We start from the raw sequence: 25829 nt of genomic DNA, 5'->3' as shown, positions 1-25829 counted from the left end.
TTTATACTTCTTACCATTTCCTTTCAACTAAAATGAATTGAAATTCATAAATCAATTTAAAGTTACATTTTGTGTGTGCTTACATTTCAGGATGCCCAACAAGAATGGACAGGAAATCAGTCTATGCGATGAAATGGAAGGTTTCCTGTAAGATGACCAGAAGCCGTTAATAACCCTTTGAATCTGATTTTGTTCACGAGTAAGATAATTGAAGAACAGTTAACTGGTAAATGCTGCTTCAAAGGAAAACCATTTTCATGGTATGAAAGAGAACTAGATAATCGTTGTTTTTATTTCTTCCAGTTTGTACTTAATTAGGCTCACTAATAAAGGTCTAACTGAAGCCTTACTAGCGTAGGCCTTGTTATTTTACGAGGTGCATCTTCAAGGGACTTATTCATGATTTATAAATATGTTTACAAGAGTTCACCCCATCTAACTGAACTGAATCTTTACTTACTGAACATCGTCCGGTTTTGTCTCTCCGGTCGTCCAACCAGAGGTTTTTGTGAATCCCGAAGTCGAAGCTGAAATGTAGAGGTGATGTAGGGCACCCAGATTGCAGAATGCGCTGCTCTTCTGTATTAGATCTGCACCATCAAAATCTCTTTGATTTGGCCTATAATCAATGGAGGAAGATTTATTACACTATATTTTAGCAATGATATTGTATTGTCTAAGTGTTCTGTTTTTATTGTGTAGCACATTGGTCAACCCTGGTTGTGTTTAATAGTGCTACATAAATAAAATTGACATTGACATCTAACATTGAATCTCAAAATAAATGTTAACACCCCCCACCAAAAGTTTGGTTTATTACTATGATTTTTAGAAACCTGGGCCATTAGTCTCTTCCACCTGAGAGAGCCCCTTCCTGGTTCAACATTGAACAAGTGTTCCTTGTCCCAATCTCACCATTGCAAAGTCTTTCTATTAAATTGCCTAGTGAAGTGAAAATGCATCCCATTATTTCACACTTACATTCAGTATGGACAAAGGTTTCCCGTATATGTTCAATTTTGATACTTACCTAAATGTTTCAAGCATATGGCTGAACCCCAAATTTTGTATTATCAAGTCCCCCTTTTTCTGAAAACAATAGATGGAGAGGGGTGTTGCTTCACTTGGTTATACTTTATGAAAACTGAGCTTTCAGGTCATTTGAAAATATTACACAGCAATTTGGGATCTCTGTGTATCAATTTTACAGGTATTTATCTACTTTGTACTAATTTTGGTGGTAGTACACAGCCCCTAAAGCTGTAAACACCCTCTGTATGGTGCTCACAGCCTTTGGAAAGGGGCATGAAGCATAAGTGTATACGTATATCCTTGTTGATTCAGAGTCTTGGTAACAGGCCTTAACCACTCTTAATAGGTTGAACATGGTATTTGAGGGTGGGGAGTGGGAAAGGATTTAAAAAGAAAATCAAAACAAAGTCTAGTTATGCAAGGGTATGCCTTATCCAGTTTAAGATTTTGCATAGTTTCTACTGGACTCTCTCTAGACTGTATAGGCTTGGTCTAAAAGACACACCTACCTGCTGGCGATGTCAGTTGGAGGATGGAGACATAGCCCATGCTCTGTGATTCTGAGCTAAGATTCAAGAATTCTGGTTAAGAGTCCAGAATTTTATATGTGAGGCTTTATAATTTCTTTCTGCACTAGGCTGTATATTGGGTGATGGGGCGGTTATTAAAGTAGGTGACAAATATACTAATGATTAGTGTAATGACCGAATTATGTAGGGTGGTGGCATTTGAAAAGATGTCATATAAGAAGCTTGGCGGATTAAGAAATTTGGTTTGAAATTTGTCTGTGTGCGGTATCAACATTCATCAATACATTTATTAAGTGTGGCTTAAGAGTCCAAGTACATTTTGTGTCGTCTGTAGTTTTAATATCTGCATAAAGATCTAAATGACATAGTCATAATGCTTTGTTTTGTCAAGTCTCTTAGATGTAAGCTCTCTTCACTTCAAACCGAGAATCAATGCCATTTAAACAAGGGCAGAGAGGTGTTGGCAGAGGCCTATGCCTGTTAGTGACTGCATTAGTGAGGGAATGTGTTTTTCTTTTAATTATATTGTGAGTGCGGTTGAGCTCTGTCTGACAGAAGCCCTGATGGCTGTTTCTCAATAAGCCTGGAAACAAGGCCCTGCTGGGCCAGGACTAAAGCCACTACACTGGTGAACAAAAGGCAGGAGCTTTAGTTTGGGGGCCACAAACTGCTGACTCTCAGTGCTAGCTAATGCAACATTCTATCCTGTCTCCCTGTTGTTACCCGCTCACTCGCTCGCTCTCTGTCCCTCCATCACCTTTTTTCTCTCTCTACTCATGTCCCCACTCTCTCATTCACTTTTGGTGCAAACTTGCCCCCCGCCCAACAAAGAAACATAGTCTCTGTCCCTAACCCCTTCCTGTATCTCTATCCCCCTCTCTTTCTGAATCAGTGACCCTCTTCTCTTCATGCTTGCTGGAAACGATCTGCTTACAGCAGCCAGGCAGAGACCCAGCCAAACATTTGACCTGTAGTATCCGCATATTGTTTATAATGCATGTTTAGTGTGTGTAAGTGTGTGTCTTCCTCTGCCATGTGTGAGTGTCTGCGAGGGATTTTCCGTGCCACCTGTACAACCTCTTCAAATGCAGGTGGGTTTCCTGATATTTGATGGCCATTTGTTAATTCATTCAGGTAAAATTCTGTATATATGCAGCAAATTTGTAAAATAATTGAATTGTCAATAATTTTTACCAAGCACTAGGCCTTTAAAAAATTATTCTGTATGAGAAAAGCCATTTTTAGAGGTGTTAACTTGTTGAATTGCTCGTCGCCAGCATTTGCTGTGTTTTGTATGCTGGTGTCCCTACCAACCTTCTTTAAGGAATATTCCGGGTTCAATGCAAGTTAAGCTTAAATGACAGCATTTGTTTGATAATGCTGATTACCACAAAAAATCATTCCGATTTATACTCATTATTTCCAAAAAGCATAAATCTGTGTTACAGTGAGGTATTTATTGAATGGGGTCCATTTTTGGAGAGTTTAAAGAATGTATAGCTTAACATTTTGTAAAAGCACTAACATCAATTCTTCTGTAAAAAAAAAAAAAAGTGTGTATTATTTGAGCTGTAAAGTTGTTTAAATTGTTGTTTGAAATTGAACAATTGTATATAACTAAACAAAAAAGGTTAATCACAGCAAAGAAATTGATCAATTGTATATAACTAAACAAAAAAGGTTAGTAAGCGATTTCATCACACTAAAATCATATACACACTCATATTCTTTAGGTCTTGTGAATATTTTAACATTTACAGATTGGCTCCCATTCACTTCCATTGTAAGTGACTTACTGTAACTACGATTTTTACTTTTTTTTTTTTTTTTTTTTAAAGAAAAGGAGAGACAAGCCAAAATAATTTTGGGGTAATCAACATTATCCCACAAATACTGTCGATTGAGCTTAACTTGGATTGAGCACGGAATATTCCTTTAATTTAACCAGCAAGATGGTCTGGTCAACAAGCTACAGAAAAAAGCCAATGCTGATTAACCAGTATTTTTGCTGGTGAACAACATGCCAATGCTGGTCCACCAGCTCAAAAAAACACCATAAAACCACTGTAAAAGTAAACAACTTGTGCAAAACTAAATGACTTGTGCACTATATTTCAAGTCTTCTGAAGCAATACAATCACTTGGTACAATGAAAAAAAAGTGCTTAAAACAAATATGCTAGCTACGTTGATAACGTCAAAACTCAAAGTTTATTATTGAATCTCATGACCAAACATAATGATGTCATGTCACAAGTACCAATTGATGTAGCCACCATTTTCGATTTGAGCGCTTTATTAATGTTTTGATGTGATTTCAGAGTGAATAATGACTTAAATTTTGTTCTGTTCTTTACATAAAGTGATCGTATCACTTTAGAAGTCTTGAAATACACCTAATGAGTTGTATCGCTCATTCGAGTTTTACAGTCGCTATGCTTTTGCATTGCAAGTAAATCCTGTAAAGACTTTTTTTTTAAAGTCTTGTGTTCCACTGCGAAAAGTCATACAGTTTTGAAACTACATGAGTAAATAATGATAAGTATATTTTTTGTCTGAACTAACACTTAACAGACAGCGTTTTTTGTATGAAGCCACCTCTTAAGGATTCAGATCAGCTTTTAAGACACCATAAAGTCATGTGCAATTAATTAAAACAAATTCAAGTGAACCTTAGAGATAAACAAATATTTAATGACCACATAATCATATCATATAAAGAAAAAAAATATGTTAATAATGTATGAAAAATTCAACTCCTCTATCTGATCTGCACACTTGCGGATAGTGGGATATCATAGGCAGCTAGGATACACCTACGTTAACTTCAAAAATCGACTAGATGAAGTTATCTTAGTAGATGGGATGTTTTGCAGGCATTAAATTTGGACATGCATTGATGCCGTCCTACCTCCATATACTGCCAGAGAAGGCAGTTTTTGTTTTTTTTCAGGTTTTGGACACAGCCCAGTACAGGTCATGATTTTATTTTCAAAAGACAGCATTTAAATCCATTGTGACTCTTTAAATTTAAGGAAATGTAAAGCTAATTTTATGTGAAGACATTGATATATACTTTTGCTTTCAACCAGTAGTTGATGTAGTAGGATTCCTTGCACAAAAATCTCTTGCTAAATCAAACCAATTCCTGTCTTTGTCTATGTGGCTCTCCAGTTTGTCGACCATACATTGTGTAAGATGAACGTCAAGGTTTACAAGGAAGTATCTGAGCATTGTTGACATGGCAGGAGTGTTTTCTCATTTATTTATAATGGTTTATCTGACAAGGAAATGTGTAAGATCTATATTTGCTTATCTTGAAAAGGATTTCAGTAATCTAATGATGGTCAACAGGATCTTTGGAATCTCAATCACTGTCAAAGTCTTTACATAATGACTGGCTTATAAGGTTAGTTAAACCAAAAATGTTAATTCTTAAAATGTAGAGCCCTTTATGATATCTTCAGAAAATAACAAATATCTAATTAAAGGTACATTTTCTGAAAGGGTCTTCCTTCTGGTATGATTAGGGGAGTGTCATGTGATCATGTTGCCTATCCTTTACTATCACTGTCACATGACCTCTATACCCAGCTGTCCACTCGTTTTGGCTATCTATTCAGCTGGTGCATTAGTTAATAAACTCTGGACACCTCACTTTGTGCCAGGGAAGTTGCCCCACCATACATAAACCTCTACACCTATATACAACCTTGTGCCTCTCAAAAACCTACTTTTATGTATTAAAACAATAACAGCGTTATAACAATGTGAACACCCCAGCCGTTAGTAGTATGAGTGGCTGACCAGAGGATCCAAGTGCTATTTTGACCCTGTGGATTCACCTGCATGTCACGCAGTGGGGCTAATGAAATTTGGCAGTGTCTTGTGACCTGTTAGAGTTGTTTGGGCACCACTCCATCTTGGTTTCAGCATGAGCAAATTGACCAGGCAGAACAACCAGGCAGAACACACCTTACACTATATACGCTAGCACTGTATTGGGTGTCAAGCCCAAGACAACAGCTCCAAAACCCCAAAAAAGCAAAGCTATAATTTACCCTAAAAATAAAAAACATTCCTATCTTATTTTTGACTTTGGGTGTCCAAAAAGATCTCCCGACAACTTCTTTTCACTTTTACAGATGTTGGAATGTTTTCTGTTTTTGTTGAGTTTGGTTAGCTTTTGGAAAGTTTTGGGAAAAACAAGAGTAAAATTATTCTGTTTTTGTCATGTTAGTAGACTGTCTCTGTTTAAGAGTGGCAACTCTGATACTACTCTCACCTCCCCAACCCACCCAACTCTCTCATTATCTGTACATGGGGAAACCCAGTGGCTTTATCCAATTGGCTTGCTGACCACCTCCCCTGGCCAACTTCATAATACTACTACAAGTTTCCCTGTCAGTGCGGGTCAGTCAGAGAATAAGCTGGCAGAGAATAGGGGGGAGAAAAAGTGAGTTTGTTACTGAGGGAATCATTGAGATACCGTAAATCATACAACAGCAAAGGGAGACAATAAATAAAGGTAGGTAACAGATTACTTGTTTTCTTGTATATTTCTGAGTTACATTCCATGAAATATTTGTCCCTGCATTGCTTGTCCGCTCACGTTGAAATTTTAATACAGCTGTTTATGAATTCAACAGTAAAATGTTATCGGAGCACTTGTATAATTTACAGTAGCTCACAGTTAATAAAATATTTAGAGAGACAAATAGGCTATTACTTGTCACTTGACTTTCTTAGATACTTTTTGTCAAAAGAGGGATATCACAATTTCTTTTGGGATACCAACTTTGTTGTACAGGCCTTTGTGTTAAAATCAGGTTATTAGAAGTTCATAATGTGATAAACTCTTATGCATTAATGCTGAGAATTATTTAAAACAATTTAAAGAGCAGACAAGATGAAATGTATGTAACCACATGGCATCTTACAGTTCTCCTGCAGAATACTACTGTCACTACTTGCTCAAGGCACTGAAATGTGGAAGCGTATTGGGCTGTGAGGGTGTGTGTGTGTGTGTGTGTGTGTGTGTGTGTGTGTGTGTGTGTGTGTGTGTGTGTGTGTGCTGAGCCCTATATTAGTTGTACACAGCTGCAGTTGCTGGTCATAAGATCAGAGTCTCACTCCACTCAAAATGCCATAGTTAAAATCACACCTTGTGATGAAATATAGCAAGACGTTCCATTTGTGGGTTAAAGACAGCAGCCTTCCTATAGAACCAGATGCATCAAGAACCAAGAGTACACATGTAACTCATCAACTCTTTTTATTATTATTATTTATTTAGAAAATATGCACTACTAAAACTTCCTTTATTGACATGTGGATAATTTATGCTGTTCTAAACCAAAAATGTCCCTCAGATTGCCCCTCCCACCATTACTATGGGAATGTCTGTGTGTGTGATACTAGCGACATTCCTGCCACGTTTGAGGAGTCAGATATGTTAATGGGACACCGTTCCACTGAGGAGCTGGCCAGGGTATGGGGGATCAATTCTGAGACTTTTTAATGTCACTACAGATAAGTTATGATGCCTCTGAAAATGTTTAACTTCAACATGTGAGTGAGATTCTGTTTTAAATAAGAGGTAGACCATATCTTAATGTTGTTCAGACAGATTCTGATGTTATGGATCAGATAAAAAAGTATTTGTACTGCAGTATGCGCTTTTATTTAACCTTTTTAAATTTAACCGGTGCAGTTTTAAAACACTGCATTACATGCAGTGACCCCAAAAGTAAAGTATGTGGACACTTAAACCACACATGGAAATGTAAATAATGTCATGAATATCATGGCACTACAGAACAAAATATAAAAACATAAAAGTTGCACACAAATTACACCTTTCCTATGAACTAACTTTATAAGTTATAATCACTTGATTCCAATGTCAACTTAGTTGTAGTTTATAATGGTTTGTTGTAAAGTGTACTTGTGCTATATTTTTAATAAATGCCACTTGGTTTAATATGTTATCATCTAATGCAGTGACTAGTGGTCGACCGCTATATCACTGAGGCAAAAAAATTGGAATTCAGAATTTTTTGATTATTGGTATCGGCTGATAAAACTTCCCATTTGTCCAATTAGTTCCTCAAGTCTTGAGGGTGCTGTTAAAAGTTATAGATGCGCAGGTGCATGTGGCATTTAAAGTGCTCTGTTTCGTTAATTCTCTCTCTCTCTCTCTCTCTCTCTCTCTCTCTCTCTCTCTCTCTCTCTCTCTCTCTCTCTCTCTCTCTCTCCTCACCAGTTCTCTGTAACTTTTAACTGTATAATGATAAAAAGGCAAATACCAATGAACTTTTATCATTTACTTTAAGTAAATGTCATATTTACTGTTCAATGTTCAATTAGGTTGATTCTGTGATTTCTAAGAAAAAGCCATTGTTAATGTGCACATGCCATCCGTGGCTGCTGGACTACTGTGGGCACTGTTGTTATTTCCTTCTTCCTAATATATTAATGATTTCTTTATGTGCAAACAAATTACTAAAATTGGATAACCAAACTATCTACCATCTTAAAACACACAATCTTATTTTTCATGTTTACAAATGAAAAGTACAGTGTGAAATTGTGTGTAAATACTGCAATTTTATGTATAAGTATATATAACTATATTAAACTGTGATATTTCAGCATTATCTCAGATGCTGAAATATCTAAAAACCCATATCAGTCGACTACTAGCAGTGATATTCATACATTTTTAAGCGTGGCTTAGGGGTTTAAACACTTTTTGGGGACACTGTTTGCTAGTACAAACAAAGACCAATTTAGTATTGCACAGTTTCGCATTATGACATATCTCATCTCACAATCCAGATAACACCTTGAACTGGATTCAATATATTATCAGAATAGGTAAACAGAAAACGAGCATAGCTATGACATTTTAGGTTCCAGATCAATGATAAAGGCTTTTTAAAATAAAAGCAAATGCATAGGCTGCAGGGGAGGACACAGTTTGGATTTGGAAATGTTGTTGAAAGGCAAGATTTTTAGGAACTCTCCCCACTTAACAAGATTACTATAATAGAAAGTAACAAATATTACTAAATTAATTATATATATATATATCTCAATCATTATATATTTATTTTCCACAATTATAGTAACTTTGAATCAGAACTGTGCTTCTAATTTCTTTTAATTTATTTATTTATTTTCCTTTATTTGGTTGGAAAATATTTCAAAGGAACAGGAATATGTTCCCATAGCACCAACACAAGTGACATCATTCTGGTTGATTAAAATGTTTTTTTTTTTCTGTCTCAGATTTGGTGTTGGGTGTTTATAAATATATATATATATATATATATATATATATATATATATATATATATATATATATATATATATATATATATATATTTTAAGAAAAATCCTTGTTTCCTGTTTAAAGATAGGCATTTCCTCCTCATTTTACACACCAACGGGAGAGGCTGCATCCATCATGTGTACCTCCCCTGAGACAGCACGTATAAACTGAGGGGAAAAACTCTAATTCTCACAATTAATACATCATATGTTGCATTAGCTATGTATATAAATATGCTTTATAAAACTTGTACATATTACACATGTCATTATGTACTCACCCTCATGTTGTTCCAAACTCATATGCCTTTCTTTCTTTTGTGGAACATGAAAGTAGATGTTAAATAGGATGTTAGCCTCAGACATCATTTACTTTCATTGCATCTTTTTCCAGACAATCAAAGTGAATGGTGACTGATGAGCTAATATTCTCCTTTGGTCTTCCACAGAAGAAATATAATCATACAGGTTTGGAACTACATGAGGGTGTGTAAATAATGATTAATCTTCTTCTGAGCATCCAAGTTCAGCCCCTAGATATTGCAGTCTCAGGCCTTTTGTTGAGAATCCCAACAATGCTAAAAAGCACCTTCCCCTCATTGTCTTCTAATAAACAGAGAACTGACTGTGACCATCAGTAACCTTTACCAAGTGTTGGACTTGTTTTTTTTATTGAGGACCACAGAATGCAATATCTATCTTTCAGGATATTTCAGTGAACCTGCACAGCTCTCATCACAGTTTGTGTTTATTTTGAACCATTGTATCTTGTGGAACATACTTTATCCTTGTTGGATTACGGATGCACATACCCATGAAGGGATCTGTTGGGGCTTATGGCAGTGGTCCAGTTGTAGTTGTCATTGAACTCAATTTGTATTCATCGCTAGTTTTTATGGACAGAGCTTGTTTTGAAGGATCTATGCAATTACGTTTCTCTGCTTCATGTATCATTTAGCTGCAATGTGCAATCACATAATAATACAGGTAAAACTCGAAAAATTAGAATATTGTGCAAAAGTTCATTAATTTCAGTAATTCAACTTAAAAGGTGAAACTAATATATTATATAGACTCATTACAAGCAAAGTAAGATATTTCAAGCCTTTATTTGATATAATTTTGATGATTATGGCTTACAGCTTATGAAAACCCCAAATTCAGAATCTCAGAAAATTTGAATATTACATGAAATCAATAAAAAAAAGATTTTAAATACAGAAATGTCGGCCCTCTGAAAAGTCTAATCATGCATATGTACTCAGTACTTGGTTTGGGCCCCTTTTGCATTAATTACTGCCTCAATGCGGCGTGGCATGGATGCTATCAGCCTGTGGCACTGCTGAGGTGTTATGGAAGACCAAGATGCTTCAATAGCGGCCTTCAGCTCTTCTGCATTGTTTGGTCTCATGTCTCTCATCTTTCTCTTGGCAATGCCCCATAGATTCTCTATGGGGTTCAGGTCAGGCGAGTTTGCTGGCCAATCAAGCACAGTAATACCATGGTCATTGAACCAGGTTTTGGTACTTTTGACAGTGTGGGCAGGTGCTAAGTCCTGCTGGAAAATGAAGTCAGCATCTCCATAAAGCTTGTCCGCTGAAGGAAGCATGAAGTGCTCTAAAATGTCCCGGTAGACGGCTGCGTTGACTCTGGACTTAATAAAGCACAGTGGACCAACACCAGCCGATGACATGGCTCCCCAAACCAACACAGACTGTGGAAACTTCACACTGGACTTCAAGCATCTTAGATTGTGTGCCTCTCCATTCTTCCTCCAGACTCTGGGACCTTGGTTTCCAAATGAGATGCAAAATTTGCTCTCATCAGAAAAGAGGACTTTGGACCACTGAGCAACAGACCAGTTCTTTTTATCTTTAGCCCAGGTAAGACGTTTGACATTTGAAGCCCATGTCCAGGACCCGTCTGTGTGTGGTGGCTCTTGATGTAGTAACTCCAGCCTCAGTCCACTCCTTGTGAAGCTCCCCCACACATTTGAATGGCCTTTTCCTGACAATCCTCTCCAGGCTACGGTCATCCCTGCTGCTTGTGCACCTTTTTCTTCCACACTTTTCCCTTCCACTTAACTTTATATTAATGTGCTTTGATACAACACTTTGAGAACATCCAACTTCTTTTGCAATTACCTTTTGAGGCTTTCCCTCCTTGTGGAGGGTGTCAATGATGGTTTTCTGCACAACTGTCAGGTCAGCAGTCTTCCCCATGATTGTGAATTCAACTGAACCAGACTGAGAGACCATTTAAAGGCTCAGGAACCCTTTGCAGGTGTTTAGCTGATTAGAGTGTGACACTTTGAGCCTACAATACTGAACCTTTTCACAATATTCTAATTTTCTGAGATTCTGAATTTGGGGTTTTCATAAGCTGTAAGCCATAATCATCAAAATTATATCAAATAAAGGCTTGAAATATCTTACTTTGCTTGTAATGAGTCTATATAATATATTAGTTTCACCTTTTAAGTTGAATTACTGAAATTAATGAACTTTTGCACGATATTCTAATTTTTCGAGTTTCACCTGTATGGGAAGTTAATTTCAGGACTTGAAATTTCAGAGCATATCCCTACAGATATTACTGAAATAGGTGCCCTAAGGCACACCTGTCTATGCGACTGACCCAGGCTCTGTCAACAGCAACATTATTTGGGGGAGTGTCTTGCACAGATAAGTAGCCAATCAGAAAACAAGCCAATCAGAAACACACTCTCCCTGTACAAGTTTGTGTTTGCCAAAATCAGGTCTTTTAGGTTTTAAAGAGAGCATTTGTAGTAAAAGGCATAGGGACAGTCTAGTGGCTACATCTGGCACTGGTTGGCAAAACAGCTTAAAATGCTTACAGTACCCTTTAGCATGAGAACTCTTACTTAAAAAATGCTGACAGATTTATTGGCCTCTCAAGTACATCAATAAGTAGTGCATAATATAGAAGCATTTATTAGCTGAAGTTCAGTTAAGTTTGGCAGATGCTGTGTAACCAGCTTGCCTATTTCTTTCATACCAGCATTAGTAGGAGCTCTGGGTTAACTCTGTTATTACAGAAGCAGATGTGGGTCAAAGCAGTGTGTGTTTACATAAAGATCAGATATGTGCAGCACCATTCCTGTGTTCTGTCCCCTCCTCTGGACATATAGCATCACTAGAGAACAGCTGCCTCTTTCAATCACATACAAACACACAAATCCACACATGATATGCATACAGATGCATGCAAGCATAGACATTTTATCTTCACTAGGTTGAATTGCTGGCTGTAAAAGCACAGCTTATTTGCATGTGCTGTCTGCATTGGTTTAGCAGGCAATTGACCAAAAAAAAAGTATGCAGATCAGGCAATGCTTCAAATGTGCCTACAAAATCTGTGCTGAATGCAATTTCAATCTCAAGGGCCCAGTTCAGAGCGAGGATATTGTAAAGGATGTTGCATGGCGATCTGACACACTCTACCAGGACTGTACAGCATCACTCTGAATCATCTCTTTAACATGCCAAAAGTGCACTTGACTACACTACACATCTGGATATACGCCAGGTTATAATGCTCTTCACCACCTTTTGATCATTACTGGATGAATTACTGCTGCCAAGACTGACAGAAAATGATCAATTGTGATTTTATATGCCAGTAACAGCGCGATTTTGCAAAAATTGTGCCGGGCAATTTATAGTGCAATTTATAGTGAGCCTAATTTACAGAGAGGAGGCTTGATTGCCCAGAAACCAATGGCAATGGCTCAAATTAAATACTAAAGATGACGCTATTTGAGTGCTGAGCTGCCATTTCTACACAATTTGACAACAACAAATATGCCACATTTTCTTCTTTAGGCTCCCAAAACTTTGGTATGTAAACATACAGTAGTTCTGATTGGGAGGAGTAAAGTTTAAAAGTCTGACCTTACCAACCAGATGCATTTAAACTTGCAGAGTCGTGTATTGCATGCATCTCAAACCACATCCTGAGTGATTGCTATATGTCTAAGATCTACAAGACATCTGTGCACACAACAGTTTTTGAAATCTGAGACTGAAATCTGTGTGATGTGACAGAAAAATGTCCTAAAACAGTTGACACAGCACAATAAGAAGACACCTGCTAGTGCTGTGTTATGTGTTTGCTTGTATTGTGGAAAAGGTAATGTAGTGTGGGCGTCTGAGCCCATTAGAAATAATTGCCTGCTGGTCTACAGATCTCTTAATGCTGGTTATGCATGCTTATGGCAGATATTGGACACCATTGCCAAATGAGGAATGAAAACCATGCTGATTGAGAGAGGACACCGTTTGCAGGCTAGTAACCTGATAGTAATTTGATCTATGGTGGGACAGGATAGTGAAGCAGGACATTCTTTGGAAATTCAAACCTCTAACTCAAAGTATTAACATTCTGCATACAACTCTTAAATTATACCTTACATTATGTCGCTTGTTGTGAAAAGATGTGCTATTACTTTTCTAAGCCATCAGTCTAACAATATTTGCCTGGCGGATGATAAAACAGCCAGAAAAATACCATTGATTTACATTAAAAGAGGAGGGAACCAAGATTAATCTATGGATCTAAATAGAATTGAGGTCTGGGCTCTTCTGACTTGGGCCAGTAGGATCCACCTAGCAACTACCCACAACACCTTAGCTTTGTGGCAGTGAGATATGCATGGGCAAGCACCAGTCACATTTTCTTTCAAAAATGCAAAAATCTAGTGGCTATATTGCTATTTTGTTACACTGATAGAATTTGTGGTGGGATCAGTAGCCAGTCATGCTTGATACATGAACAGCAAGCTTTAGCCTAAGCTGGCTTTAGTTGTATTCCTTATATCATATGATCATATGGCATTGATCCAGTACATAAAAGCAATCACTGAATGCTTTGCCTAACAAGCCATTTTGCCTGATGTCTTCTGACATTGTAAACCTGCTTTAATTGCAGACTCTGACAGAGAGGACAGTCATGGGAATCCAGAAGCCAGAGATTCACCTGTAGGTAGTCACGTGTCAAACAACCACCACCTCAAAGCCAACGGGAGATGGGTGTTGCATTATATTTATATTGTCTCTGCCATGTTTGATATCTTACAAACAGGTAAATGACAAAAGGCGGTCTCCTCCCTCAGACAGGCCTCCTTTTGGCCCTCCACACCACAACCTTGCCACAGATGAGCAGGACAGTCCAGAGAGAATTGTGAGTACTACAAACTTTATTCCAAGCTCTACTTGAACTCCATAAAGCAACTGGAAATCAAAAATCTCTCACAATCTTTATCTTACTCATCTTTTTCAAGGTTCAGAAGGAAAAGCTCCACGCAGAACTTAAACAAGTTTTGAGTCAGAAGAGAAACCAGCAAAGAGACACTCACTCCACCCTCATAGACATGGAGGAACCCCCCAAGAAGGACAGTCAGAATGAAGTATGGGCCAAAAACATAATATTAACTGTTCTCAAAATGATCTTAAAAAAACAAAATCAAAATGAAAACAACCACGTTTGTATGATATTGAATACAAACATGCTAGTCACACCAAGCATAAATTAGCATTTTTCATAGAATTTTTCATAAAATTCATAGTCCTTGGCAAAAATGTAGAAAATCTGCAATGTTTTTTAACTAAAATGGAAATCCTGTTTCACCACCATGTTACCCAATTCAAATATGCAAGTGTTTTATTTTTGTAAATGTAATTTTTTGTAACAGGTGGAGAAGGATTGCCAGCTGTCAGAACTTGTGGAAGTGGTTGTTGAAACGCAGGCCGAGGTTGGAGCTAGTGGGTACAGTGTGGTGGGTGGAGGGGATCGAGGCATCTTTATCAAAGAGGTCCTGAAAGACTCCCCGGCAGCCAAGCACCTCAGTCTGCAGAAAGGTATCAAGGGACTGTATTTTACATTTCAAAGTCAAATTCATTATAAATAATCTTAAACCACTGTCCCTCAAATAACAAGAAGAGCAATCAACTTTAATTTCATAATCTTCAATCTACAACATTTCCATGCTGAATACATGTGTAGCCTACTCAAGTAACTTTGTTTCATGACATGATGTATTACAAATGAATAAAGACCATGATCAAGCAAATTGTTAATAATTTTGATGTATTATTGCAGGAGATCAACTACTAAGTGCAAGAGTGTATTTTGATAATGTGAAATATGAGGACGCATTACAAATTCTTCAGTGTGCAGAACCCTACAAAGTATCCTTCTTTTTGAAGAGGACTGTGCAAGGAAGCGAAATCAGCATATGTCCAGGTGGACAAAATCTTGAACTCAGGGGACGTAAGGCCAAGATGCAAAGAATGGTACATATTTAAATACTGTTATACAATAGAATTATTTCTGGCTATGCAGAAATAACCTGCATTATTTTCAAAGTGTTTTTGTTTTTACTTAAGTAATTATAATATTAGACACTAGAGGGAATGATAATCTTTCTCTTGCAGAGTGTCAAAAGTGTGAAACCATTCAAAGCTAAGAAAAAGAGAGGAGGAAGATTTGGATTGAAAAGACTGAAAGAGAATATAAAAGCAAGGGCACAAGCAGAGCTGGACATTGAAAGCTCATCTGGCAGATCAGACCTAAGTCCTGTTGATATTGAGTTTGTGTTCCCAAAGTTCAAGATGAGGAAAGGTGGGAAGGCCACTTCAGATGGATCAGGACAGCTGGAGGGTGTGATCACTACCAGTAGGAAGAAGAAGAAGATCAGATTTCTGAGGATGAAAGCAACAGATGCTGCTGAAGGTGAAGGGAACATCAATGTAGATGTTTCAACACACGAGGGAGAGGCAGAGGTTTCTGGAGCAAAGCCGAAGGCAAAAGTGAAAGGTCCAAAATTTGGAATTCACTTTCCCAAAACCAAAAAGTCAAAATTAGATGTACAATCTTCAAATGACAACTTTGAGGTGAAAGAACCGATGGTAGAGACTGATTTCAGCATGGCTCAGGACAATGCTGAGGCTAATGTACCTAATGTTGAGGTCAGTGTAAAAGGAAAGGGAGAGGGCCCTGAGAAAAAAATGCCTAGGATGAATCTGGATGTGTCAAACACAATGCCAAATGTCAAATTGCCAAATTTAAGGCTTTCTTGTCATTCAGATGAAACTGATGGAGAGGCAAGTATGAAAATTGATACATCTGAAAATAAACTGAAAATGCCCATGACTGACATCAAAGCTCAAACCAAAGTGAATTTGGACTTGCACCTCCCAAAGACTAAGGGCACAGTTGAAATCAAAGATGTTGAAATTCATGATCCAAATGTGAAAGGAACAAAAATTAGCATGGTCAATTTTGGCACATCATTGACAAAGCTAAACCTTGATGTAAATCAAAAAATTGGAGATGACGTTGATGGATCCATGGTAAAACAGCATGAGATTTCTCTCCCCAAACTAGACCTTGCAGTGCCCAAGATAGAGACATCAGATATGAACATCAGCCTTCCTACATCAGATCACTCATTACTAAAGATGACTGCAAAAAACACTGACAGTGAGGCGCTTGGAAGTACAGGAAAAAAATGTGAAATGCCAAAATTAGATATCTCCCTTCCAAAAATAACATCTCCTGAGAGTGAAATCATAGTTGAAGAACCTGCAGCAAAAGGTAAAATATTTAACATGCCATCAGTTGACATATCATTGTCAAAAGGAAAACTTGAGGGAAGCAGTGTACACGAGGGAGATGCCGGAAAAAGAGGGATGTTTGAAATGCCTCAAATGGACATCTCTCTCTCTACAATAAAATTGCCTGAGGTCAAGACTGCAAAAGAAGAACCTGAGGTCAAAACTGTAAAACTCAATTTACCCAATGTCAACATTCCACTAACAAAAGGTAAAGTGGAAGGAAAGGGGGAAATTGAAGGTCCTTTTGTTAAAGGACCTGAGTTTATAGTACCTCAAATAAGCATTTCTCTGCCCAAAACGAAATTACCACAAGGCAAAATTGATATTGAGGAGCCTGAGATCAAAGGTGGAAAATTCAGTATGCCATGTATTGACATTTTCTTACCAAAAGGAACACTGGAGGGGGATGTAAATATTGAGGGTCACTCTGAAAAGGGGGGAAAGTCTAGTGTAGATGTCTCTCAATCAAATATGAAATTACCTGAGGGTGACATTACTGAAGAACCTGAAATAAAAGCAGGAACATTTAATGTGCCATCAATTGAAATTTCACTTCCTAAAGGCAAAGCAGAGGAGCATGTTGAGGTTGGAGACCTGTCAGAGAAAGAAGGCAAGTTCAAGATGCCACATGTAGCTGTCTTGCTTCCAAAATTGAAATTTTCCACAGGCAAAATCAATACTGAGGATCCAGAGGTCCAGGGTGAGAAATTCAAAATGCCATCTGTTGATATATACTTACCAAAAGGAAAAGCAGAGTTTGAGGGTCATTCTGGAAAATCAGAAACGTTCGATATACCCAAAATTTATCTGTCTCTTCCAAAAATGTCATTGCCAGAGAGTGATATCAGTATTGAAGGGCCTGACGAAAAACGATTTAGCATGCCGTCTGTTTATCTACCATCACCAAAAGTAACAGGCACAAGTGATGTTGATATCAAGAGACATTCCGAAAAAACAGGAAAGTTCGATATGCTGAAACAGGATTTTTCCTTGCCAAAAATTGAATCCACAAAAGGAGAACTCAATGTGGAAGGTTCTGAAAAATTTGAAAAGTCGGAAATGTATGTTTCCTTGCCTAAATTCAAATCACCAGGGGGTAAAATCAACATTGAAGGTCCTGATATCAAGGGTAAGAAGTTTCACATGCCCTCTGTAGATAATTCTCTTCCAAGAGGAGGGCCAGGTGGAGATGTAGATGCTGAAGAACATGCAGCAAAAGGAAGAAAATTGGAATTACCTAAATTTGATGTTTCCTTGCATAAATTAAAGGGTGAGGTCGATGTTGAAGGTCCTGATATCAAAGGTGGAATGTTTCACATTCCCGCTGCAGATATCTCTCTACCAGGAGGAGGAGCAAGTGTAGATGTAGATGTTGAAGGACATGAGACAAAAGGAAGAAAATTTGAAATGCCCAAACTTAACGTTTCCATGCCTAAATTTAAAACAACAGGGGGTGAAATTGACGTTGAAGGTCCCGATCTCAAAGATGGAAAGTTTCACATGCCATCTATAGATATCTCTCTACCAGGAAGAGGAGCATGTGGAGGTGTGGATGTTGAAGGACATGCAGAAAAAGGAAGAACATTTGAAATGCCCAAAATTGATGTTTCCTTGCCTAAATTCAAATCACCAGGAGGTGAAATCAATGTTGAAGGTCCTGATATCAAGGGTAAGAAGTTTCACATTCCTTCTGTAGATATCGCTCAATCAAGAGGAGGAGCAGGTGGAGATATAGATGCTGAAGGACATGCAGGAAAGGGAAGAAAATTTGAAATGCCCAAATTTTATGTTTCTATGCCTAAATTAAAGAGTGTAGTCAAAGTTGAAGGTACTGATATCAAGGGTGGAACATTGCACATGCCCTCTCTAGATATATCTCTACCAGGAACAGCAGGTGGAGATGTAGATGTTGAAGGACATACAGGAAAAGAAAGAAAATTTAACATGCCAAAATTTGACATTTCTTTGCCTAAATTTAAAACCTCAGGTGGTGAAATTGACATTGAAGGTCCTGATCTCAAAGGTGGAAAATTTTGCATGCCCTCTGTTGATGTCTCTCAACCAGGAGTAGGGGCAGGTGGAGATCTAAATGTTGAAGGACATGCACGAAAAGGAAGAAAATTTGAAGTGCCCAAATTTGATGTTTCAATGCCTAAATTTAAAACATCTGTGGGTGAAGTCAACGTTGAAGGTCCTGATATCAGGGGTAGAAAGTTTCACATGCCTTCTGTAGATATCTCTCTACCAGTAGAAGGGGCAGTTGGAGATCTAAATGTTGTAGGTCATGCAAGAAAAGGAAAATTTGAAATGCTCAAATTTGACATTTCTTTGCCAGCTATTGATATTTCATCACCTAAAGGAAAAGGAGGTGGAGATTTTGACCTTGATCTAGACAGGAAAGGATGGAAGTTCAACCTCCCATCCATAGACATTTCACTTCCAAAAGTAAAAATGGAAGGAGACATTGCTGTTGAAAGCAGTAATACACAGGGAGGACATTTTGAAATACCCAAATTAGATATTTCCTTGCCCAAAATTCCATCTTCAGAATGTGATGTTAAAGCTGACAACCCTGATGTAAAAGGCGACAAATTACACATGCCATTTATAGATATCTCTTTACCAAAAATGAAACAAGAGAGAGATATGACTGTTGAAGGACAAGCTAGGAAAGGAGTAATGTTTCAGATGTCTTCTGTTGATATTTCCCTACCAGAAGGAACCAAAGAGGGAGGCCTTGATCTGGATGATGATATTGAAAAGGATGGAAAGTTTCATATGCCCACTTATAATATCTCTCTTCCTAAAATGAAGCTAACAGAACATGAACTCAAAGTTGAAAGCACAGACAAGAAAGCAAGAAAGCTCCATATGCCATTCATTGATATCTCTTTACCTAAAATGACCAATCATTCTAATGTGGAGGCAAAAGCTACTGGTGGAAGTATAACTGACTTAAATTACCCTGAGGTGACTCCAGGTGGAAACATCAAGTTACCTACTGTGAAAATACCAATGGTTGACATATCTGCTCCTAAATTTGACCTGGACTTTACTCTTCAAAAGGGAAAAGGTAGTGATAAGGAAAATATTGAACTCCTTAAAGCAGAGGGTGGGAGGCCATCATCTGGGGACAGTTTTGATGTTCCAGAAGTATCTGTAAAAATGCCCAAAATGTCACTTCCTAAATTTGGCAAAAAACTGAAAAGTGGAGGCAAAGAACTAGAGAGTCCTTTAGATTTGGACATGGAGAGAAGATCGACATCAATGGAAACTGATGGCAAAATTAAGAAGGCCAAAATCAAAATTCCATCCATTGGAATATCCAAAATGAATGTTGATATGAGTGGCACAGAAGCTGAAATAAAGATTAAAAACGTTGCTGAAGAAATTACAAAACCAGAAATCCAAGTGGAGAGTCCAGATGACGAAGTCAAACACAAGCTCAAATTCAAAACATCTAGTCCCAAAGCAAAGCTAAAATATGCAGAAATGGATATGTCCTTGCACACAAATGCTAGGGAAAGAGGCAATTTCAAGACCCCCACACTGGATAACAAAGGAAAGGTAAAAATGCCAGCAGTGGAAATATCACTACCAACAACAAATATGACAGACTGTGAGGTATTGCTTCCAAAATCTGAGGTTGATGTGTCTGAGGAAGATATCCAAGGTTATGAGGGCAACTTAAAAATTCCAAAGATGCCAACTATTGATATATCATTTCCAAAGTTTTCCTTGCCAAAAGTAAAACTAAATGAATCCGCTGACTCAAACTCTTCTGACTTAAATATTGATAGTAGTATGGGTACAGTAAATTTTCCCCATATCAAAATCCCTAAAGTAGACATTTCACTTCCGCGTGGAAAAACAGGTGACATGGATAGCCTTGAGGTAGACTTTAAAGGTGGCAAGTTCAAATTACCAAAAATTACAACTCCCACAGTGGACAAATCTGTACCCAGTGGGAAAACTCGTGAAAATTGTCCTCCAGAACTGGAAATTAGAGGAGGAAGACACTTCAATATGTCAGAGGTTAAGATATCAAATGCAGACACATCACTTCCTCTGGAGACAACTGGTGGCCTTGATGATCCAAAACTAGAAGTCAGAGGATATGGGAGTATATTCAAAAAGCTGGACATAAAAATGCCAGATGTTGATATATCTCTTCCAAAAGGGAAAATAGGAGAAATCAATGTCCCAGAAAAAGAAATGAAAGGAAAAAGAGAAAAATTCCAGATGCCAAAAGTTGATATTGTGGTTCCAAGAATAAGATCTTCAGACTCTGATGTTCCAGAGCTGGAGTTAAGAAGACAATTAAAAATGCCAGCAGTGGAAATATCATTACCCCATGCAAAAACTGACACATCTAAACATGACGTTGAAACTAAAGGTGACAACCTGAAAATGCCCAACATTTCAAAGCCCACTGTGGACATATCATTACCACTCAGAAACACAGGTGAAAGTGATGATCTTGATTCAGAATTTAGAGTTATAGGGGGAAAATTTAAAATGCCAGACATCACAATGCCTAAGGTAGATTTATCACTATCTCACGGATGGAAAAGAGAAAGCCATAAACCAGATTCAGAAGTAGACAGTGGAAAATTAAAGACGCCAACAGCTGATATATCACATCCTAAAATAAAATCAAAAGACACAGTTGCTCAAGAAACTCAGGCTGGTGAAGAAAAGGGTAAAGTCACAATACCTGGTATTAAACTACCAACAGTAGATATCTTATTACCCCATTGTAAAAAAGGGGATACTAATATTAAAATGCCAAAAGTGTCATTATCACATGAAAAAACAGGAGACAACGAGACTCCTGAACAGGAACTTGAAGTCAAAGAAGGGAAATTCAAGGTGCCTGATATTAATGTGCCAAAAGTAGATAAATCATTACTTCAAAGACAACAAGAGGATACAGAAGAAACAGAGACCACAAAACAAGGTGACAACTTCCAACTGCCGAAAATAGCAATACCTACTGTGGATCTATCATTACCGCATAGCAAAACAAGTGATCTTGAGGCTTTAGAATCTGTTGCAGTAGGAGGTGGACAGTGTACAATTAAGATACCAAAGGTAGACATAACATTATCGCAAGATACAATTGGAGAGTCTGATACTAAAAAAGCAGCAATTGGAGAAGAAAGTGGAAAATTCATGATCCCAAATGTAAAAATTCCAAAACTGGACATATCCATACCTCAAGGAATATCTAAAGAAGCAAATATTTCAGTTCCTGCTACGGAGACTGTCCATAAGGTAACTGATTCACATAAAGTGGGTAAAAAGTTTAGGATTCCAACTATATGTATAGAGGGTCCAAAAGGGGGTCTAGAGATTAATCTTGGCCTATCAAAAGAGGGGAAAAAGAATAAAAAGAAGATTGAACTGCCAGATATTGATCTTAGAAATGATGCACCAAAAGGAAGAATGAAAAGGCCAAAAGTTAAAGGTTCAAAATTTAATATCGGAATGCCAAAAGTAAAATCAGCTGGACTGAAAACTGATTTAAACAAGTCTGGGAAAGAGGATGCTAGAGAAGGAACTGATGTAAACTTGACAGTTGATTTACAAGGTTTAAAAATCCCCAATGTAGAGATATCAAGTCCAACAATAAAACAAGGTGGCATAGATATTAAAGTCCCAGAAAAATGTGCTTTTACTAAACCCATCAACACAGATGTAAGTTCAAAAAGGGAACATAAACTGTCTAATATAGAAATAACAACACCAAAGTTTCCTGAACTTGACATTGACAATAGGACTGCACAAGTTGGCACTGACAATGCTGAAGAAGATAAAAAGCAGGTTGGTAAAGCCAAAATTCCAAAGTTTGGGATACCTCTGCCTTCTTTATGTTCACCTGAAGCCAACATCAAATCATCCCAGGTAAAATGTAATTCTGTAACAGTAGACTCTGAGATAGAGTATGAGGGCCCACCTATGCCAAAAGTGCAAAAAGCAGTGTTTGTCATGGTGAATCCACAAATGGTGAGCTCGGCTAGCCTAGGTGGTAAAGCAAGTGCAGGAATTGGAGATGAGAAGCTGCCAAAGATCAAAATGAAGAAAAGTTTTGGCAAGTCTAGATCAAATGAAAAGGGGAAATCAATTAATGGTAAAGATGATGTGGAAACTGAGGGAAAGCCAAAGACTGGTAAGCTAATGTTGCCCAAAGTCACTTTTTCATCTTGGAAGACAGTATCATTTGATGTAAAACAAGGTGGGTCTGATGATGGAAAAGGTCTTAACCTAAATGGGGACAAAGATGAAAAAGCAATGTTTGGAAAGCTTAAATTGCCCAAAGTTGAGTTTTTCTCACCATACTCAAAAGAAATAGATGAGGAAGAAGACATGGAAACAAGTATGAAACTTCTCAGGACAGAGACCTCAGGGAATGGCAAAGAGATCAAGGAGGCAAAGACAAAATCAGGCAAAATGTCTTGTCCTGGTGAAAAAAAGAAAACAGGGATGGATGAGGAGATGGGAGAGATTGGTGCTTTAGTATCTTCAAAAGCAAGGACTGAAATGCTAGCAGAATGGGAAAGATCAGAGTCCCCAATACCTACAGTTTCAGCTGGATTTATCTCAGGAAAGAAAAGTAAAGAAAGAGAGGAGACAACATGGATAAAAGTACCCAAAGTCACCCTTAGCTCCCATTCTACTGGCAGCCTTCAAATCACACCAGAAGGGTCTCCAAGGCGAAGTAAGTCCTCTCTTCCATGCTCTAGTGATGAAGCCTCTGGAGGTTTCTATGTGAAGATGCCAAGCATTGAATTTTCGACCCAGAAAATGTCCTCAGAGAATATAGTTACCGAAACAAAAGAGGGAACTCTTACTGTGGTGAAGAAGGTGACTAAGTATACAGAGTCAAGAAGTAGCAGTTCAAAGCAGTAAGCATCTGAGTCACAGAAATGTGACAGGCAATAAATAGGTAGCTTAATAATATATACTGTATATTTTTATATGTGTCAATGGTTTCAATTTGTCTTGCTATTTTTGTTTTATTTAAAGCAAAAAATAAAAATAAATCACCAGCTTTAGCAAGAGCAACACAATGTATGCATCATAAACATGTTGAAACACACAGAACATTATATTTATTGTAGACCTCATTTTTATGTTTTGTAACTTTGCCACTCTGACACTTTACATTGAATTGATATATTTGTAAAGATATTACAAAGGATCATATATATAGATGCACATTTTGTTGTAGATAACAAGCATACGCACAAATCTGTGCAAATTATACAAATAAATGCAAAGATGTTTAGAAAGTGTTTTTTTTTTTTTTTTTGCATACATTTTATTGTGCAGTCTGAAAACAGTATGCCATTTATAGAATTTCAAAGCATTTTGAAAACTTTGTTTTTCTTTTTGATGCCTGGTTTGTCTTGGTGGTTTGTGGTTGTTTTTGTGGAATCTGAACAAGATAGGTTGTGTTTATTGTAAATACTACATGTACTATTTTCTCATATTTATACGCATGACCTGTACATATTATAAGACACAAAAACAAAAAAGTCTATGATGTAGACTATTTGTTGATTTCTGAGATTGAAACAATATAAATAATAAGTTATGATATTTACAATATAATAATACAATGTAGTTCCTTTGCCTTAACCCTAATGTTTTCTTAGAATTGTGATATGATAAAATTCTCTGTTCATGGGAAATGTTCTGAATTCTTGTGAATTGCAATGAGAGTGTAAAAATGTTTTTATTTTATTTTCAAAATTAACTCTTGTTTTAGTGATTGAATTAGACAGTGATTGAAATGATAGCAGTGTAAATGTATTTGTATTGTACGTGTTTTAAAGGGAGGTTTTAGTACAGAACTGCATGTTTTTAATGTTGTGTTGCTTTTCTGAATCACGATTATTTAGATGCTTATCTCTAGCTAATGCAAAAAAAAATAGAATACTCTTAATAAAATATTAATATAATTTTTATCAATAGTTATTTTTTCTTTTTTTATTCAAACAGGGCAGAAACTTATACTTTTTGGATTTTCTCTGGTTTGGGTAAATGCACCTGTGTTTTAAAGTATTTAGCTTTTTTCACATACATTTTTGGTACAAAAACATGGTCTTGTTTCATGAATACAGTGTATAATTTTTTTGTAACCAAAAACCTGGAGAGAAAGGAAGTGGAATGTTATAATGTGCCCTATAGGCGAGGCACATACTGTAACATGTGAGGGGTGCATTGTAACATGACCATTCATCACCTGATCTATTGAAAATACATAAGCTAAACTAAAGTATTACAACGTGCAACAGGGCAACTGGGATGTAAACCTGGCTATTCAATTCTGCTGGCTAGCTAAGGATTATAAGACTATGCAAGATGTTACAGTATCCAACATATTGGAGATTAAAACTATACAAACACAGTAAAAAATGTCTGTAATTTTAACAGTAAAATACTGTAAAAAATGCTACAGAAATAAAATGTTAATTGATTAACAAATATTTACTGTAAAATATACAGTAAAATGTTTTAATATATTTTAAAAGACAATACAGTAGTTTTTACAAAAAAAAAAATAATTTGAAGTAAAAATAAGATTTTCCTGTATAATTAATGGTAAAAATGTACATTGTTTAACAAGAGAGTACATGTACTTTTTACAGTAAATTATTGTTAAAATTACAGTAAAAAAAAAACAGTAATTGGGCATTCCCAGAATTCCCTGTGTGACCCATTATATTTCATTATATTTTATGGGAATAGTTATGTTTCATCATATTTTTTATATCAGTTACGTACACTGGGGCGTTCTGTGTTGTATTTGATGTAATTTAGTTAATGTTTACTGCATTATTTAAATCTCACATGTTTATTGTTTGTGTGAGTGACACTGAGCGCTGTCTCTACATGTTTATTTCTCATTGTTTGTGGAAGAGCCACTATTGATGAACATCATGTCATCATGTGCCCTTCTGTAGTTACTACAATGATCAACAAATACCTTATAAAATAAACAACAGATTTTTACAGTTTCAGAAGGTAAATATATCAAGCTTATGATTTTTTTATTACTGTAAATTTTATATTATTATTATTTTATTTTATTTTTTTACAGTGCCAGCATGTAATTTACAACAATTTTAAACTGTAAAATGTACAGGTTGTTCTGTAAAGTGGTTTACATTTTAACTGTATTTTTGACCTAATTATACTGGCAACCACAGCTGCCAGTTTTCTTTGTAGGTTTTTTTTTTTTTTGTAAAAACAACAGTATCTTTTTTACAGTGAAGTTTGCACTAAAA

General features: G+C 36.8%; 1 protein-coding gene across 1 annotated transcript; it reads left to right on the top strand.

Annotated features, from left to right (window-relative positions):
- Window positions 1–2545: 2545 nt before the first annotated feature.
- On the top strand, window positions 2546–25829 carry LOC127622996 (neuroblast differentiation-associated protein AHNAK-like). Its single transcript, XM_052097219.1, has 7 exons — window positions 2546–2653; window positions 13847–13896; window positions 14000–14098; window positions 14199–14324; window positions 14610–14775; window positions 15017–15210; window positions 15352–25829. The coding sequence occupies exons 1-7, from the start codon at window positions 2560–2562 to the stop codon at window positions 23443–23445; spliced, it is 8823 nt and encodes a 2940-aa protein (XP_051953179.1). The 5' UTR covers window positions 2546–2559; the 3' UTR covers window positions 23446–25829.

The sequence above is a fragment of the Xyrauchen texanus genome, chromosome 29, assembly GCF_025860055.1.
Source record: "Xyrauchen texanus isolate HMW12.3.18 chromosome 29, RBS_HiC_50CHRs, whole genome shotgun sequence".
Lineage (NCBI taxonomy): Eukaryota > Metazoa > Chordata > Actinopteri > Cypriniformes > Catostomidae > Xyrauchen > Xyrauchen texanus.
This window is presented reverse-complemented; position numbering and strand designations above follow the sequence as displayed.